General features: G+C 40.7%; 1 protein-coding gene across 4 annotated transcripts in view; it reads left to right on the top strand.

Moving 5' to 3' along the window:
* The first annotated feature begins 8,834 nt into the window (after positions 1–8,834).
* Positions 8,835–20,320, top strand: part of MIER3 (MIER family member 3) — a 30,687-nt gene continuing 19,201 nt past the window's right edge. For all 4 annotated transcript variants that reach the window (XM_060092906.1, XM_060092904.1, XM_060092905.1 and 1 more), the window contains exons 1-3: positions 8,835–8,908; positions 10,359–10,383; positions 13,352–13,497. In XM_060092906.1, the coding sequence (XP_059948889.1) occupies positions 8,900–8,908; positions 10,359–10,383; positions 13,352–13,497 (180 nt within the window). In that variant the 5' untranslated portion in view covers positions 8,835–8,899. The remainder of the gene's footprint in view (positions 8,909–10,358; positions 10,384–13,351; positions 13,498–20,320) is intronic.

The raw sequence follows: 20,320 nt of genomic DNA, 5'->3' as shown, positions 1-20,320 counted from the left end.
AAAACTTTCAGTTATGGGTGAGTGGAGGTCTCAGGGAGATGTTGAGAGTAAAAGCCAAAGAAGCATGTCCCAGTGAGTCACACAAGTAAGGGATCCCTGTGGGACGTTACTCTGTGGTATGACATGGAGGAGAGTTGGGTATCTGAGGTGCAGGAAGGAGAAAGAACCACAACAGGTCAGAACAAGTGAGCAGTAGGGCTGCCTGACTGCACAGTGAAGTCAGAGGGCTGGTGTCTGTGGCTGGGCTTCCTGGTATGTGTACCACATGGGCAGTCCCAATCTAACCAAAGTCCAGGGATGGAAATGGTTTGTAAACGGATTAATAAGTGAATGACTGTTGCCTCTGTAATACTGTTCCTAATGATGCATTAGGACTCATTACCTATTATCATCATTATTGTATACCTTAGGTCATTTCTCTCTAAGGAAGTGGCTACCACTGAACTAGATCCTGATTCATTCATTCAAATATATCTACTGAGTGTACATGCACTGTGTGCCAAGCAGTATGCTAGGCCAGATGTTTGCAAAACAATGGACTGAGACGGACACGGTCTCTGCGCCCTCCGCTTATCATCTTTTAAGTACTGTATAACTCAGATTATTTTCCTTACTGTATTGTTACAATAAGTTGATCTGATACACATTTTTCTTTTATCCAGTTTCACAGGTTATTCTAAAAGTTGGTCCCTTAGTTTAGCACTTGTTTTTTCCCAAGAGAGATTTCTTAGTCTCGTTTATAAAATTATCAAGATTTCACTTAAATACTATCTTTTTGTTTTCTAATGGTTCTTGGTTCACTCATTAACATCTTAATATGAAGAAAAGAGCTCAGGCTTTAAATTCAAGCAGACTTGAGCCCAAATTCAGCTCTGTCATTTAAAAGCTGGATAAGTTTGGCTTCCCTGGTGGCACAGTGGTTGAGAGTCCGCCCGCTGATGCAGGGTACACGGGTTCGTGCCCCGGTCCGGGAGGATCCTGCATGCCGTGGAGCGGCTGGGCCTGTGAGCCATGGCCGCTGAGCCTGCGCGTCCGGAGCCTGTGCTCTGCAACGGGAGAGGCCACAACAGTGAAAGGCCCGCGTACCGCTAAAAAAAAAAAAAAAAAAAAGCTGGATAAGTTTGAACTCTGAGCCTTAGTTTCCTTATCTATAAGGTGGAGACAATAACAGCTACCTCCAAGGTGATGATGAAGAAGACTATACGAAAAAATATGTACTTAGTAGGTACTCAAGGGACTTCCCTGGCTGTCCAGTGGTTAAGACTCTGCACTTCCCCTGCAGGGGGCACGAGTTCGGTCCCTGGTCGGGGAGCTATGATCCCACATGCCGCACGGTGCGGCCAAAAAAAAAATTTATAGGTACTCAATAAATGCATGTAATGTGGAATCACACTGTATTTACATTTGGTTGTGCAACTAAATGAAAAAGGAGGAAAAACTATTTGAATAGCATATATTTTGATGTTCCTGAAACATTTCATGATAATAATTTTAGAAGAAATTGAACTGGCTTAGGAAAGTGTCTATACTTTAAGCCTAAATACTATGGCTTGTATTTATAGGTCATACTGTACCAAAAAAATATATGTATGTATCTTTAAACACCAGAATTATACTCAGGGCAGCAAGGTGTTCACACTGTGAGAAGCCAACCAAGAGTACAGAAGATTGGAGTCTCCCATTTCAAGGTAAACCCAGAGTATATTGATGGAGGGGAATGGAGAGCAAAGTCACTGGCACTCCTTGAGTTGTGCATTCTTTCTTCAAGATAATTTATGCAGCCGTTAAATTAGTTCTGCTAATACTTTCCTTGGGAAGTGGCAATGTTCCTCCATCAAGAGAAGTCCCTATATCCTTGCCCTGTGTGTTCCATCTCAAACCCAGTTCTCCAAGCTGGTTGCCCCAGTTACTTTTTGCTAAAATTCTGAAGTTGTTGAGTTCAGCTTTTTCAGAACTTTCTCTAGCTTCCATTCTAATACAGTACAATGTATAACTACAAAGCAATTGTCAGTACTTATGGTTGTTTTGTTCAACCTGTTTTGGTCAATCTTAGAGAAATAACAATTTTTTTTCTTAATGTAACTAGAGTTAATAAGATGTAAGAAGAAATTTTCACAATATATTTTTTGAAATAAAGGACATATAATAAGCTTTTAGGCCATTTTTAATGCATGTTAAATCTCTCTGTCTTATATAATATAATTTTAGTTAAAGGTTAAGCATGGTGTGAGGAATGGGGTATTTCTCTCTTTGTTGGGATTTTCTGATATCAGACATTATGTTGTGGAGTGTAGGTAGTAAGAGGGAGAATAAGTTTTATTTAATGACTTTCTTTCTTCTCTCTCTTGACCATTGTCAAAGAATGCATTGCTCTTGAAGGAGGGTTCTTGAAAGAGCAGAGTAAAGAATTGGTAGGAAATACTAAAAACTATTTAAATTTAAGCAAGTATTTTCAACTAGTCTCAATAATCATCTGTAGGCCATGTTTTTGAGAGGAAACTGAAATGTTTTCAGAGACTTCCTCATTTCTATGAACACTAGATAAAAGCTACAGGTAAAGATCCTTGTATGATTTCATCTTATAATATTTGTCCACTTCCTATTAAAAATGAAATGAAAGGCCAACTCCTGGACTGATTATTTTTAGTAGCATATACCTTTCTCTGTTATCAAATACATAAGAAAAGTTTGAATGCAAATTAAATTAATGGAGTATTTCTGATTTTTTACTGATAATTCTTTTTTATTCCCAAAGCAAATACTAAGATTCAATACATACATGTACACATGTTTACCAAAGGAATACTATGCCTTTTATCATATTCCTTATAAATAAATTATGGATTTTTAGCTACACATTACATTGAATGATAAACTGATGAGGAACTGCATATTGATTAGTCTTGTTTTTTTAACTTATTATAAAATGAATAACTCTATTAGATCTTACATCATTTTAATCTTGAATTGCCTGCTTTCAGTAATATATCTTATGGTACATGGTTTGTAATTTATTTCTTAATGGTTTTTAACATGCCTCAAAATAAGATATAACATGCTCATTAAGACCGAAAAAGGAAGTCAGGCTTTTTCTGAAAGAAAGCAAGTCTGACCTGGCACTTTGGTTTGACAAAGAAGACAGTCTTTGCTAGTTGGGTTTATGGCAGACATTTTCCACAAACTGAAAGGGCTAAATTCACAGCTCCAAGGTTTTAACAAAAACATATGTAAAACATGTGACACAATAAAAATAAATAAATTTTACTTAAAATACGGTATTCGGAACAAAGTATTGAAATTAAGAATATTTCCATTTTCCCTCCCTTTTCTGTATGTGTTGGGTTAAACAGGTGCTTCTAAGTGAAAAAAAAAATAACTGTTACAATTAAGAGTCATTTGATAAGTCTTGGCAAAGTCTTTTCTGGTATTCTTCATCAGAATTAAAGTGATTATAGTGCAGGACTATAAGAGCAGGGTAACAAGTCCTTTTGCAAGTCAGGTAGCTTTTAATTCTTTGCTTTCATTAAAACTGAAGACAATCAAAATATCAGTGTAAGATCATTAAAAATGTTTGACAGATCACAACATAATATATTACTAAAGAGTTCAAAGCATTGAGTGATGGCTTAATAATAAAACCCTTCCACTCCTATCTTCTTATCATAGGAATATGGTTTCTCAGAGCTTACTTCTATACAAATAAAAAGAATATAATTGATGTTAAACTTACTCTTATTCTAGCATTAAGAAATATTCATCCATAGGTACATGAACTAATTTTTTTAAGGTTCCATTCATCTTATTAAGAGATTGGTTTCCAATGTAATTTGTATTTTTGTTCAATAAGATTTAATCAAAACTTTTAATACATTTATATTATTTTGATCAATTATGAATTAATAATTGTATTGATATTGTAGAGGAAAATTATTTAATTTTGAGTGTCAATTTATAGAGATATTTTTGTGGCAGAGAATGATAATGGGGTATCAACACATGACTTCTAGGCATAAAGCATATTACACTGGGATAAAATTCTTTGCAGGAAATAGAATGAGAATATGAATTCCAGGGGAAAAAGAAATGTAAAATTTCCTATTGTTAAAGAAGAATTATGTTCTTTTTTATAGAATGATGGATATATCAAATTGCTATGGTATTTAGATTCCATTGCATACATTTTGTAGTGTTATATAACAGCTTTATTTTTATTTTATTTTATTTTATTTATTTATTTATTTATTTCTGTCTGAGTTGGGTGTTAGTTGCAGCCTGCAGGATCTTTTGTTGTGGTGTGCAGGCTCTTTGTTTTGGTGCATGGGCTTCTCTCTAGTTGTGGCGTGCGGATTTTCTCTTCTCTAGTTGTGGCACGCAGGCTCCAGGGCACGTGGGCTCTGTAGTTTTGTGGCACGCAGGCTCTCTAGTTGAGGGGAGCGAGCTCAGTAGTTGTGGCGCGCTGGCTTAGTTGTCCTGCGGCATGTGGGATCTTAGTTCCCTGACCAGGGATCGAACCTGCGTCCCCTGCATTGTAAGGTGGATTCTTTACCACTGCACCACCAGGGAAGTCCCTACCTCTATTTTTAAATGACCACCATTACAATATGTTGGAAAGTATTAATATATCCTTTGCACCTATTTACATTTATAATAAAAAAATTAGATGTCAACTTGGATATATGGAAAGGGATACAGTTATTCAAAATTCTCTTGAGAATGGCCCTTAAATTAAAAGACATTACTGTTATAAGATCTTACGATTGGGTTGCCTTACAAAGGTATGTTAGCCTGATAATGTCCATCTTGTTTCAAGGACATCCTTGACTCATGGGTCCAGTAGATTCTCATATCAGTGGACCAGGTTCTTTTTTTCTTTGTAATGAACTGAGGATTCATTCTCTCTTTTTTGTCTCTGTGAAAGCTCTTTTCTTTTCTTTTCTTTTTTAAATAACTACATAGACCATCTCCCTTCTCTTAACAATCTTTGTTTAGGCAAAGCTTACTACAGTGAATTAGCTTTCTCAGAGAGTAGCCATCCATTCTGTCAAGAAATATTTGAGTTTCACACAGGATAAATGGATATGTTTAGAAAAATGCAAGAAGTTTGATGTGATAGTGAGCTGAAATGTTGGTATTACAGTCTTACCTGAAGCCACGTTGAGAGGTAAGGTTAAGAGATTCTAAGAGTCTGCAAACTGGAAGCTCACAGTTCACGTGATTTATTTAACGTGGTTTATTTAATCTACATTGTGTTGAACATTTTTTTAAATTAGTTGATAAATTTTAAAAACCAGGAGACGTCACATACAAATCTGGCTTTCCAGATGTTCTTGGAAATTGAGAATGCCTGGAAGCACTGGGCCCACATTCTCACAAGGCTAGAGCCAGTCTGCTGAGACTGAGTTAGTGGCTGCTCCATTCCGGTAGGGTTACTGTCTACTGGTTTGCTATTGCCCCTACTCTAGTCATCACAATGGCCAGCTTCACTTGTTCGTTGCACCTGCCTGACTAGCACAGGCACTTGAGATTGAGACATTAACTTTGGATAGTCTATTTGGGTTAGATGGAATCTGTAGAAAGCTAAATATTTGTACTGCATAACCGTGGCCCTGTTAAAACTGCTTTCAGTAGGTCATACATTTATAGGATGCCCTCAACTTTCATGGATGGTCACTAAAAGAAACAGTGTTGCAAACCCTACCAGTGCCCTTTGAGGATCTGGCAGAGGATATTGTCCTCTACAGTACTACATTATTATGTAGCTCAGGCAAGACATTTCTTTAAAGGTTCTGAAAAGCTTTGTTTCCATGGAAGAATTTGTACATTTCTTATCAAGGACAGTGAGAATCAAGCAAAGATTGTATTTATGTTTTATTTTTTGCTTTAGCTCCAGAAAGCCAAATTTATGGTTTAACTCTCATGTTGTGTATCACACCTCATTACCTGCATATTCTTGTTCTAACTTCTTCTCTGGTGTTAATCTCCTAGGCTAATTAGTTTCACTGGCCCTCATTTTTTATACATATATTTTCTTATTTTATTGTATATATTTATTGTAAGACATCTTAAATCATACATTTATAATCTTTTCTTATTTCATTTCTAAAGATGGCTGGAGGATGTTATTACGTTTTGGTTCTCCTTAGGTGTTACTGTGGTTTCAGTTTCGAGTTTTCCTTGCTCTGATTCCCATCCACCATGTATAAAAATTACTCAGTTACACGGTAAGCTTTGACAAGAACTTTTACAGCGATCCCGTCGTGCCCAGTGTCCAGCATAGGACTTACTTTCTATATAATGCCACCTGTTGTGTATAATAATAACAACGGTAAAAAGTAATTTTTTATTTCAACTCCCTAGAACAAGGGGACTTTTTATCTGTACCAACTGCTAGAAGCCTTGTCATCAAAAAGAATGAAAGATCCATGTACAAACAGTAGACTTTACACACTTTATCATAAAAGGAATGTGTTATGTAAGACTGGGTGGTATACTTTTACTCTGGGGATTAGGAGTGGCAAGTGGCTCTATTTTCTTAATCTGCAAATTAATTTAGCTTCACTTGTCTTTCTATGAATCCTTATTTAATAGCCTGGACATAGACTACATGAATTACATACTAGGTTGGAGAGAATATAAGCAACCAGAATTACAAGGGCCTATGCAAAATCTTTATAGTTTAATAAAAACACAATCTGCAGACACTCTACTAAGTTTAAGCAAGTGCAGGAGTCTGTATATTTCTTAGGGCAAAATGGAACCTAAGGCCACATTTATAGTTTGGATTAGCCACGTTTTGCTAGGAAGGAAACATTTCTCCTTAGTGTTAAGTATGACAAGACAGGCTGCTGGAGACACTTTCTTCATGACTCGATCCCAACCCCATTCTGTGGTGGCGTGGCCTGTGGTCCAGCTCAGGGCATTGTTTAATGGCTCTGTCCATGGGATGTGTTCACTACCACTTCTCTAATCACTTAATTTCAAGCCATTTTTTACTTTGAAAACTCTAAACGCCTCATTGAGGACAGTACATACAATGTGTGCCAAGCCCTCTGGTTTCAAAGTTCAGCTGTTTTTGAGTTATTTGACTGGACAAAATGTCGAAAGATATCTTTCACAGCAGGGAAAGTGTAATTGTCCATGTCTTTATGATGTTTTGAAATGGTTGAGGTGACTTTTCTCCTAAAATTTCCATAAATAAATAACTCACCAGTGGAATAACTTTAATTTTGAGATGCCTTGCTTAAAAAGGTTGAAAGTAATCCTCTCCCCTCCTATCCATAATCCAGTCTCCACCGTTGGAGGGGAGAATCGAAGGCAACCTCGGATTAAAATCCAGACCTTTCATGTTTGGACTAAAAGAATGGAAAGTTTAAGCTTCTAAAAAGTCTCTCAATTTGTGAGATTACGGCAAATAACCTCAATTCTATTATTTAATATTACACATTTTAGCAATAGTTGATAGAAGAGCTCTGGTGTCTGAGATTACACTCTTCTCCAAGTTTCTATAGGGCCCTGCTATACTTTTCTAATTGTGTTTGCATCTCACTTATCCAGGACCTTACAGTCGACTTCTCTTTTCCCCTTATTTTTTTTTTTTTTACTTTGTTTTCCATACATATTATTTCTGGCCTCCTGCCTCAAGACATCTGTGTGCCAAGGCAACTAGGAATACGGACTCGAACTTCTTGCAGGATTTACCTCTGTGGGCTACCAACGAGTTGTTGGTGAATATTTTTGTGTACTTTGCTCAGAGTTGTTCAGTGTGAAAAGGGAACTGCCAGGAGTTAGACTTAGGTCTCCCAATGAAGACCAAACGGCCATAAGACATGCCTAGGAGAAGGTACACCTCTTAAACCTTGTCCTCCATCCTCAACCCATTCACTTGCCCACAGGTCTAGTTTCCCATTTGACCCTAAGCAAATGTTTGACCTTTTGGGAGGGAGGTGGGAGGTGGGTCAGTTTCAGGCCCTTGAGTATTCCTGCTCTTCCACAGGTCTATCAAGTGTGTACCTCTGGGTCATCCCTATTTGGGATCAACCCTATTCCCTTATCACCCTATTTGGCGATTAACAAGCTCTAGTACTGTTCTAATTTTTTTTCCCGAACGTGCAGAGTTTGTATTTTATAAGCATCTTCTTTGAATCGTGCAACTCTATTCACTATCACTTCTTTGCCCTGTTGATCTTTTGCTTTTTCTTCCGTACTGTCACTATCTTCCAGAGCCTGTTTGGCAAATGACCACTTCCACCGTCCACTCCATGGGCCGGTGTACGCTGATCTGCATCCCCCATTCCTGCAGGTCTCTTAGGGGAAACCGCAAAATGCCTGGTCGCTGTCCTCTCATTCTGGACTGACACTGCCGTCCATCAGCCACTTCTTCCATTTCTCAGGGCTTCCTCTCGGCCATCCACCACCTCCTCTCTTCTTACTTAGGGAAGTCTGTCGAGTTGTCCCTCCAAGTCTCTTGCCCCTCTCCCCAACGCCCTCCCGGACCGGAGCGTCTGTCGGTCGGTCCGCAGCCGCCCCGGCCGGTTCTTGGGCCTCGACTGGGTGGACGTGGGTCTGTCCTGCACCGATGTTTCCATCCGTCCCCCGTCTGCCTCCAATTCGGCAGGAACTTTACTCCAGCCGAGAGGGGAAGGACGGGTGAGCGCGGGTGCCGGTCGAGGCACCCGCAGCGGGCGCGGGGCGCGGCGAGGGGCGCCGGATGGGGTGGGCTTGCGAGCGGGCCGGGGGTGTCGCGGGCCGCCCTGCCCTATAAGGGGCCGAGCCGCCTCCGCCGCCGGGCGGGTGCCGGGCGGACCGCGGCGGCGGCGGCGGCGGCGGCGGCTGCTATTGGCTCAGGCTCCCCATCCGGGGACTGGGCTCGGCGCTGCTCGTTCGCCCTAAAGGTACCAATATGGCGGAGGTGAGCAGGGGAACCGGGCAGGAGCGGCCGGGCTGGAGCGGGTACCCGGCGGCCTCCCGCGGTCCCCGAGCCGGCTCGGGGGATCCGGGGCCCTTCCCGCGGCCCTACGGGGGGCGGCGGGGCGGCGCGGGGCCGCGGGGCGGCGACGGGCGGCGGCGGGGCCGGCCGGGGGGCGGGAGCGGGCGCGGGAGCTGTCTCCCTCCGGGACTAGGCCGCGGCGGCTCCTGCCCCGACACGGCCGGGCGATGGGGCCGGACGGGAGGCGGCGGCCGGCGGCAGCGAACCCCGGCCCGCGGACGCCGCCGTGCCGTGCCCCCGGGCAGCTGACGCGGGCCGCCGGAGCCTCCGCGCCGCCTCCTGGGGCCGGGGTGGGTGGAAACCGGCCGATCCCCCCCCTCCTCCGCGGCCGGATTGCAAAGCGGGGAGCGGGCTGCGCCACTGCCCTGCTGGAGGAGTGTTCTGTGACCCCGGCCCATTGGGTCCAGGCTGCGGTGCGAAGGAGCCTCACGCTCCACTTTGCTCCGGGCGCGGAGGCGAGCGGGATGCGCGGCCGCTGGGCTTCTCGAGAGGCGAGCGGGACTCCCCGCCCTGCAGCCCGGGAGGTGCGGGAGCTCCTGTGGGTAAACGGGGAGGACCAAGACCCTCGACGCTCTCTCCACGGACTCTTGGTAGCCCCACTTTTCTCCGGGCTTAAGGGGGGAGGCAGGGCGAGCGGAGCTGGCCTGGCCGTGTGCCCCGGGACTAGTGAGCTTGGGGGGAGGGGGTGGCACAGCAGAAGCCCCTCGGCAGGAGCCCGCTAGGGCGAGGGGCTCGCTGGCGGGCCCGGGGAGCGACTGAACACCCTGGAAGGAACCAGCATCTCTGGGACTGCGGATCCGCGTCTCAGGACGCCGGAGAGAGTATGGGGGGGGGGAGCTTGAGCTTTGGTTTGGGGGCGAGTGTCCGGTTGAGAGCTGGCTACGCTCGGGGGCAGAGGACAGCCCAGGAATTGGGCTACCGGGCCCCAGGAGGTGGACTGGATGCGCAGGGCGAGTCCCTTCCAGGAAAGGGTGTTAGGTTGCGAGTTGTTGTTTGGGGCCGTGGAGAGCCAGGTGGGATTTTGGGGACTCCTGAGATGCCGGGGTATGGGGGACCGATGCTGTGAGCCGACTGCTCTGGGTTCTGCTTCTCTACTTTGTAACTTGCTGAGCTCCAAGCGGAGTCTTGGAGTTGCCAGTTAGACACGGGCTTCGTCCCCGGTGTGCGAGTTTGTACATTACGGACTCGGGGAGGAAGGCGAGGCAGCCAAGAGGGGCCCGAAAGGGGCCGGGAGCGATTGGAGCGAAGCTACGTCTTGCACTTTTGGCAGCTGCGGAGGAGCGCTGGGCTCCGCCTCCTCTGCGCCCTGTTGCCGGCGCTGCCTCTTTCCCTGGCTGCGCGATCTAACCGCACGTTTTCTTTTCTCTCCTAGGCTTCTTTTGGAAGTTCGAGCCCAGGTTTGTCCCGTTTTCTTACTTTTCAGTGGGTCCCAAAAGGTGATGGGGACCGAAAGATCTATTGCTCAATTTTTCCAACAAAAATTTGTCTTGCGAGTTTTTCATCATTTGTTTTTAAGAGGTTTCAGTGTTCATTTTGGTAATTAAGCTGTTGGAGGAAGGAACAGTTATACTCTTTTCTCACTTTTATCTGGCATGTTGAAAAAAATACTTTTGTTACAGAGCTGCTAATTGACAAACGTTCTTTTTAAGTAATAGATCTTTAATTCTCACATATCGTGTTTTTTTCTCCAAGCCTGAAACGGTTAATCCCAAATCTGTCACAAACTTTCCACTAACTTTAGCAGTTTAATTTACATTTTAATTTTTCTGAGAAATTGTCTCTTTAATTTGTCAGAACTTTGGGGGTGCTTATATTGATCATTAATCCTGACTCTCCATCTCCTCTTATTTTGTCTCATACATTTTTCATAATTGGGAAGTGTCTGTGGATTGTATTAAATTCAAAATTGAGAGTTACGTAAAGCTATCCTAATTAAAAGAAACACATACTTTCTGAGTTTGGCAAAGAAAAGTGATAATACAGAATTTTTGAGGTGAGACAACATTAGATCATCTAGGACAGTGTTTCTTAACCATTTTGGTGTTAGAAACCCCTGTCAGGATCTGATGAAAGCAAGGGACTCTGTCTTCAGAACTCTGCACATAATGGATAATTGCATATAACTTGGGGTTTGTGGAACCCCTGAAACCCATCTATGGCAGAGACCTTTCCTCATGTGCTGAAATGTTAAGGACAGCTTTGTTTCAGTTTCTTATTCTCTTTCCAGCCCCCTTTTGGCTTCCTCTTTTCCCTCTCGTAGTCTCCAGGAAAAGTGCCTCTGAACTAGTTCAACTCCCTTATTTTACACTTGAGGAGACTTCTAAATAACTCTACCGAGAGTTACCTAGTTAATAGCAGAGTCTGGATGGGCTCCCAAGTCTTCTGTTACCACATGTTGCCTTAGAGTCCATTTCATTGCGTATTACTTCGTGTCTTGAGTCAACCTTTAATGTCTCACTTGATTATCGTTTAAGGTATTATAAAATAATTAACACCAAGTAGAAGAAATTTGTGGCTATTTTGAAAATAGCTATGTCTTTACATTTAAAAATTGTTTTAAGTTTCTCTAATTTTGAGACAAACATTTCTTTGTTATAGCTGATTTCAGGGAAAGAATATTTATATACATGATGCCAAACATCTGGATGATAATGGAATTTTTCCATTTTGCATCACTGTCTGCTTTTAAGAAGTTGCAATCTAAATAAAAAGCAAAAAGTGTGGTTTTAGTGTTTAAACAAACTTATAACTTGTTTATAATCAATTAGCCAATTTTTAAGAACATTTTAGAACCAGAAGAGACTAGAGGTCATTAAACCAACCCTATGAATTTTATAAATGAAAAACTGGACCCAGGCCCCGATGGTTTAAATGACTTGCCTCAGGTCCCAGAAAGCCAGGGACAAAGCCAAGAGTAGACCCTCAGGCCCTTCTGTTTCTGGCTGTTATTGAATGAACACTTTTCCTCTTTCAGGGAAAGCCTTAAAAGTGTGCCCAGTGATACGTGGATTAGAAAGAGGGTAGAGCTCTGCTTTCAAGGAGGTAGAAGAGTTACCATCTACTTCATACCTTACACTTTGGCATACCCCAAAAGTTTCCAGGAATTTCTCAAAGAAAATTTGTAATGGTTGTTCTGCTTTTCAGCTATTTAACAAATATTCATCTTTCTCTAAAATTAATTTAAACTACCTATACTTCAACAGGCTTTTAAAATGAGCAGGTTAATATCTTTCAGCATTCAAAAAATAACATAATGTAAACCTCCTAAAGAATAGAGTCACATAGGAATTTTATTATTTTTAGGGCTAATGATTAGAGTTCTCTGAACTCAGAATCAAAAACATTGAATTGTCTGTGGTTTTTTCCATAGTGAAAAATCTTTGGTCTAGTTCAGTGTTTTGGTAATGATCTTAATGTCCTTAAATGTTTAAAATGTTTAAATATTAAATAGCTTAACTAAAAACACAGCAAACTTTTTGTGTTGAATATGCTTCCTTCCACTTCTCCCTTTCTCCAGTCCAAGATTCTAATACTTCTTTCCTTGCCAGCTCTGAGAGTGATCTAATTAAATTACGTAGTAGAGTAAAACAAATGGAGAAAATCCTGTTTTTCATAAATTTGACTTCATTTTCTCGGGATTATGGATAGTATTCATTTCTCAACTTGGTTTTCAGGGTATCCTGTTGACTTCAGATTTGCCATTAAAAAGCATTACCATCTTTTTTTTTTTTTTTTTTTTTTTTTTTTTGCCACACCACGTGGCTTGCAGGATCTTAGTTACCAACCAGGGATCGAACCCATCCCCCCTGTAGTGGAAGTGCAGAGTCCTAACCACTGGATCACCAGGGAATTGCCAAGCATTACCATCTTATAAACAAGTTGGAATTGACCAAAACAACTTGCAATGGGATACATCTTCCAAAGCTCTTAGATATGATTTTCTGTATTCGCTTCACATAACCTTAAGAACTTTATTAGTAGTCCAAAGAAAAGCATGCTCTTATGGTTTAATGCTGGGGAGCTTGAAATACTGTTTTAGACATGAAAAGTGAGGTAGTGCTTTTGAAGACTGAATTGCTGTATAGCTGCTTCACAGAAATTTGTATTTGTTCTAAAAACCACATTTCTGTTGTTATTTGAACCTTATTTGAGGGTTAGAATTTGAGTAAGGTTAATATTCCCTTCTACTGAAGCTTTTAGCCTCACTATATAAGACTCTTGTGAAGTCTTCCTTTCATAATCCTTCTCACATTTTTCTGCTGCTTTTAGACAAGTGTATCAAGGAACTGGCGGTAGAACACAAATTATTTTCTTTTGTAAATAGCCTTGTGAACCTGTAAAGTGATTCAGTTTGTTTCCTTCCAGTTGGGTCTTTGTCTTCTGAGGATCATGATTTTGACCCCACTGCTGAGATGTTGGTCCATGACTATGATGATGAAAGAACTCTTGAAGAAGAGGAAATGATGGATGAGGGTAAAAACTTCAGTTCTGAAATTGAAGACTTAGAAAAGGTAAAGGATTTTACTTTAGTATTTTAATACAAACTTATGGTAAAGATTTTGACATTCTATTATAAATTATTTATAACCTACCTGAAATAAAAATAGTATCAGAAGGACCTACTGTATAGCACAGGGAACTGTATCTTGTAATAGTGTATAATGGAAAAGAATCTGAAAAAGAATATATATATACACACATATTTATAAGAATATATATACACACATATATATAAATATCTGAATCACTTGGCTGTACACCTGAAACTAATACAACATTGTAAATCAACTGTACTTCAATTAAAAAAATAGTGTCAGCGTAGTTCCTTTTGACCTAACTTGTGCAGAAAGTTACTGATTTTCTTATTATTTTGAAGGATAGCCTAATAAGTACATTTTCATATAACTTTTAAAAATTATTTTATGTTTGTTAACCTGTTTTTAAGTTTATACCAGGACAATGAACTAGGTACATTTACAGATGAGAATATTGAGATATAGAGAACTGTAGGAAACTTAGTTCTGAATCCTAGCCCAGCCTCTTTGCATTATATCACACTGTTTTACTGAGGGGAAAACTTGAGTTTAACTAAGCACTGCAGTAGATACAGGGAGAAGTTTTCCATCAAGAAACTTAAAATCTGATAGATTACTATAAGAAAATGGAGAGAGAAAAAGTTTTACTCTGTTTTTAAATGTGAATTAGTAATATCCTGTTTCCTCCCCACCCAGTCATCTTTTAGAAAGTTGGGAAGGTAAATGTAGTTTATAACTTTTAAAACCCCAAATCAGTATAAATTCAAATGAACTGGATTTTAAACATATATTTATACCAGGAACTACAGAGAGAGGGGTTCCTTGAAAAGATTATACTTATCTGTAAATTAACCTTATTTGCAAATTTCTAATCAGCCCAGAATAACAAAAGTTTTCAGGAAGAATACTGAGTTTTCGTACTTCTTTTTCTTGAAGAAGACAAAGCACTTTCTTAAGTAGTCTCTTCTGCTATCTTTGTGAGGCAGGGCTGTGCTATTATTCTTCTTTCATCTTAACACACAGGGAAACAGAAGCAGAGTCTTCAGGGCCTAGACCCCAGGCTTGCTCCTGTAGACCTGAAATCTTCTAAACATGTTTATTCCTTTGGCAGATTAATCCAACATGGTTGTGGTTAGATTTAATCATTAATATATATATATATATATCTCCTGTAAAAGCCAAACAGATTTGGGAATATAGAGATAAAATTGTTAGGAAATAATCAAGAAGAAAAGTCTTACCTATCACTTCTTTCAGGGGTGATGATAAGTTGTTGCCTGTTGATGAGAAAAGATACCCAAGAGTCTCAAGCTCTGCCTTGACTTTATTCAGGGAATTTGTTTCTACCTCTTATGAGTAGGTAGCCTAGAATAATTGAGAATTATAATCCAGCTAGCATTATCACTAAGCCAAGGACTGTGGTGGGTCCTGGGATTGCAAAAATGTGCAATTGGACAATGTTTCTGATCTCCAGGAGCTTATGGTCTAGTGTGGGGTGACAAATGAGAGCAAAGATTTTTTTGATGTCCTCTGCTAAGAACTATGAAAGCAGTAAGCAGTGAGAGCTATGGGAGAAAGGATTTATGTCTAGTAAAAGGTGTTTAGCCTCGTGGAAGTTCATGGAAGGCTTCTTAGAATACATACTTCTCTTCTGTAGTTTTTTATGTCAGGACACTGCTGTGGGCTTGGTCCAAAGTCCCAGGTGACGGGGCTTCCCTGGTGGTGCAGTGGTTGAGAATCTGCCTGCCGATGCAGGGGACATGGGTTTGTGCCCCGGTCCGGGAAGTTCCCACGTGCCGCGGAGCGGCTGGGCCCGTGAGCCATGGCCGCTGAGCCTGCGCGTCCGGAGCCTGTGCTCCGCAACGGGAGAGGCTGCAACAGTGAGAGGCCCGCGTACCGCAAAAAAAAAAAAAGTCCCAGGTGGTCTCATAATGTACCTTCCTTAATTATGTGTTTGCTGTTAAAGATAGGGAGACAACAGTCTATTTACAGCGTGACATAAGAAAAGAATATGAATGCGCCAGACTGTGCTTTAACCACACGAATAGACGTTCTGTCAGCAAACTAGTAAGAACTTAAAATTCATTTAATGTGTTAACGTAGTTACTACTTGAGTATGGGTAATCTGGTAGAGATTTTTATGGGCTGGTAAAATTTTGTTTTTCAGATTTGTAGGTTTTATTCTTCCAGAGATTATAGTAATAGCTGCTTTAATCTGTGTGGTGAGTTTTAAAAGAAAATTAGGGAAGATATAGCGAAATAATCAACAGCAAAGAGTTACTCGCTTGGTTATTCACAGAAATACCTAGTTTCTATTGCTATGATTTTCATTTTGTTTAGTAAACTCCAGTAATTAAATCTTTGTAATGACACCTGTCACTGAATTTGTAGATTCTGAAAAATTACAGGCCTTTAAATGTTTCAACTTTTCTGTACTTAGGCAGTTTTGCTTCTTGGCATTTTGTCGCATTCTTGGAAATTGAGACAAAAATCCAGGTGATTGTTAAACAAATTCTAGTGAAGACCTAAGAGCTGTGTCCTTGCTCAGAAGGCTAATCCTTCTCTCATTGAGCAAGGGACAAGAGGAGCTGTTTCTAAGAGTGACTGACTGCTCACTTCATCTGAACTGTGATTCTTATCTGCAGTAAAGCATAACTGTGTCGATGTGGTCTCTGTTCTTTATTGATGTTTTAATGAAACATGAAAACAAAGAAAAGAAACAGTAGATAGAGACACAACTATAAAGAGTAAGGATCATTTTATTTTTAGAAGAAGTTTGAAATTATTTCTATACAATTTAAAATAATGTATTCTATTAATCTTATATTATTGGAACAGTGTTTTAGGTGTTGGTACATGGTAACAGTCTTAGAGCCTTGGTGTTAACGTTTTAAAAAACTACAAGTTGTTATGCTCATAGTAAATAAATTTGATAGTTTGTAGTCTATACATATGGCCTTTACTTTGGTACTTACAAATTTTTAGTACATTATATGTTATGGAAAATAAGAGCGGTACAAAATCAGTTTTCTTACAGTAGCACTTTGGTAAGTATAGAGAATAGATTATGTGACAAGATTTTAGTTATTAACCATACTAAAATAAGGTTTATGTTATATCGTTCTACATTTTAATTTATTCATGTTACTGTTTCCTGAGAGGTTTTAATTTAATAATCCTAGATTTAGACCTATAACTTTTTAAAAAGTAATTTACATTTCTGCCTTTATTAATATATAGATTTCTCCTCTGATATGCATTGCGAAATGAGACTTTGGTCTAGGTCCTTATTGATTTATTTTTAAAACATTTAAAAAAGTTATATGTATGCTGTTTTGCATCCTGTATTATAAGATACCAGACTGGTGTTATGTGAAAATTAATTTGTACCTCACTTAGACAATGTCATTTGACCCATTCAGCAACACCATCAGGTGTGTCAGACAAGTATAAAACGTTATTTCCTTGGCTCAGAGGCCTTGTTGATTGTAAGATGTACCATAGATTTAGAAATAGCATAGATGGGAGCAGGGAGGGACATTACTATGAGAAATCTCTACAGTGGTAATGACCTGCATCCTGATTTCTGATATGTGAGGTTATGCATCATAGGATTAATGAAATAATGTGTTTTTCTATTTACAGATGAGGAAATAGAGGTGAGAGGGGTTAGGTGATGTGCCCACAGTAGTAGTTAGCAATTAGGGAGTCCTCTGCCTCTAAATATTGCGCTCTTCCTGTTACAAATCCTTTGACTTACAAAACAGTTCATTTATAAGTGTGACTGGACTCAGATGTGTCCCTTGAAATTTAAAAAGGTTCAACAAAATGCCTGAGAAATATTGTAGAAGAGAAAAATCCTCATCCCTGGGATAAGGTGCTAGATCAAACTTCTAAACTGATCTAGCCACCACAGATCCTCAGAGACTTTGAGATTTGCTAATTCAATTTTGAAAACATTTCTTCTGTGCTTCAAAGGACTAAGTGCTTTATTAATAGGCTCTAACAGAAAGCTCATTTGTAAAGTGCTTCAGAGACTGGATTAAACTTTTCCAGTTTTGCTTTAAAGTTTTAGTACAGATAATTTCTGTGTTCTAGCACCAGCCCCTTCTAGGGGTCATTACAGTGTCATCCTCTGACTGTATTAAGGAGGTTTCCACTGAGATGGTCCCCTTCTCCCTCAACGGATGATCATGCTTGTATGTTTGTAGAGAAAGTAGGATTTTCATGAATGACTACCCAGAACCTCCTGTTTGCCCCACACATGCAAACTTAACTTTTATGCTAATTCTTCCTTCCTTCTCTCCGGTCCCAAAAGTATCTTCCACACTATCTTCCCAAGCTAGTCCCTAGATTCCACCCCTTTAGCCCTCAGTTTATTCTTCTACTTATTTTTTTATTCCAGTAAGGCCTCCTACTCATATATTTCCCACATTTGGAAATTCTGTTTTGACCCTGTGTTGCCCTTCAACATTCTCTTTTTATAGTGTATGCACTTTCTCTCCTCCCATTCAGTCCTCAGCTTTGCTTCTCCCAACAGGTTGTAAGGTCACCAATAATTCTTGATTGACAGATACAGAGAATTCATGTCTGCTTTATCTTGCTTGATCTCTCTTTGATATTTGACCCAAGTGACCATCCGTGGTTTCTCCGCCCTTGCTTCTTTCTTAATTTACATAATCCTGCATTTTCTCCTAGTTCTACTTCTTCCCTCTGGTGTTTCCCTCTGTAGTATTTATGGACTTTTCTTTCTTTACCCTCATTTTGATTGATGGTATCCCCCAGGGTTCTAGCTTTTGTCTTCTCACTCTGTATTCCTCTTCTGGATAACTCATTCAAGCCCAGTGCTTCGACTTTCACCTTAAATCATCTACTGTCCCACCCTCTACCCTTAAGTTTGTTTGTCTTTTGTTTTGGTCTTATAATGATGCTATAGCTATTTAACCTTCTCAGGCCAGAAACGAGCAATCCACTTAGACTCCTGTGTTACCTGCATTCCCTCTCTCACGTAAGTCAAGAAACATTTTCTTTAATTCCCTTCTTAGTTCAGGCTCTTATTCTTCTACTCCCCCTAGGATGTCTTTTTCAAAATACAAATCATATCTAAAATTTTCCAGACGTGTCCCATTGCCTATAGGGTAATATATCTGAAAATTCTTCTAATAAAGCATAGATCCCCTTCACTTTACTCTCTCCCTGAATGAGCTCATGTACTCCTGTGGCTTTAAATATCATCTAGATGCTAATGAATGCCAGATTTATATCTTTAGCCCAGCCTGATCCTCTGAGCTCCAGGCTCTTAGCCAACTTGACTTTTCCACTTGGATGTTTCATAGTCCTCTCAAACTTAACTTTGTGTCCTCTGCAGAACTCTTTTTTTTTAAATTATGAAATTCACCGTATTCTCCTCCTCTCAAACATTTTGGGTTTTTTTTTTTAAATAAATTTATTTATTTATCTTTGGCTGAGTTGGATCTTTGTTGCCTGCACACGGGCTTTCTCTGGTTGCGGCGAGCGGGGGCTATTCTTCGTTGCGGTGTGCGGGCTTCTCATTGCAGTGGCTTCTCTTGTTGCGGAGCACGGTCTCTAGGCGCGCAGGCTTCAGTAGTTGTGGCTCGCGGGCTCTAGAGCGCAGACTTAGTAGTTCTGGCGCACGGGCTTGGTTGCTCTGCGGCAGATGGGATCTTTCCGGACCAGGGCTCAAACCCATGTCCCCTGCATTGGCAGGCGGATTCTTAATCGCTGCGCCACCAGGGAAGTCCCTCTGCAGAGCTCTTAATTTTTTTCCTTCATAAACCTTTGCTTACTTTAGTCTTTACTATCTCAGTAAAAGTTATCACGATAGGCAGTTGCTCAGATAGAAATCTGGGAAGTTGTCCTTCTTTCTCCCTTTTACTCCACTAGCCCATTTGATTCCACCTCAGAATACATCTCATCTATTCACTTCTCTCCATGTCTGTTTCACTACCCTAACCCAGCATGCAACTCCTAAGTGGTCTCCCTGCTTCTTTCTTCTCTCTTCACCTCCCCAAACTTATCTTCATACAGCTGCCCAGGATTTAAGAAGAAATAAAGTCATGTCACTCCAGTTTTATAATTCTCCAATGGCTTCCCATTCCCCTGGGAATGTAAAGTCCAAGTTTCTTTCCCATGAGGCCTTTTGTGATCTGCCTCCGCTTGTCTTTCTAATCTCCTCTTGAGCCATTCTTCCTTCTACTCTCTGTGCTCTGGCCGTTGGCTTAGTGGAAAACCATATTCAGGCCTCAAGTGTGTTGTTTCCTTTGCCTGGAATGCTCCTCACGGGATTGGTCACTTCTCAGACTTCGGGCCTCAGCTGAAGTCATTCAGTGTCTTCCTCTGTAACCCTATGACAGTAGGCTCTCCACATAATTCTGTATCTCAGGACCCTAGTGATTTCTTTTGCACTCATCTTAACTGGCAGTTCCGTATTTGAGTATTGTTGGTATCCCCCTAGTCTGTAAGTTGTAGAAGGGCAAGACCTGTGTTTCATACCAGCACCTGGCACAGTGGGCTCCTGGCAGAGTCACTGCTCAGTCAGTGTTTCTGACGATGAACCACAAGTCCCTAGCACACAACCCTCATCTGTTAAAAGCCTCTTCATCTTTCAAGACTTAGCTCAGTCTTTGTCCTCTGTGTGATAGTTCCCTACCATATACTATTCTGTGATAGTTCCCTACCATATACTATTATTCCTGGAGCATAGGTCTTCCCTTCTCTGTACCTACCATTTCATAGCACCAATTCCAGAACTGATTAAAGCAGCTATCACAGTGTTTAC

Source organism: Mesoplodon densirostris, chromosome 3, assembly GCF_025265405.1.
Source record: "Mesoplodon densirostris isolate mMesDen1 chromosome 3, mMesDen1 primary haplotype, whole genome shotgun sequence".
NCBI lineage: Eukaryota > Metazoa > Chordata > Mammalia > Artiodactyla > Ziphiidae > Mesoplodon > Mesoplodon densirostris.
The sequence above is the reverse complement of the archived record's forward strand: the minus strand, read 5'-3'. Positions and strand labels throughout refer to the sequence as shown.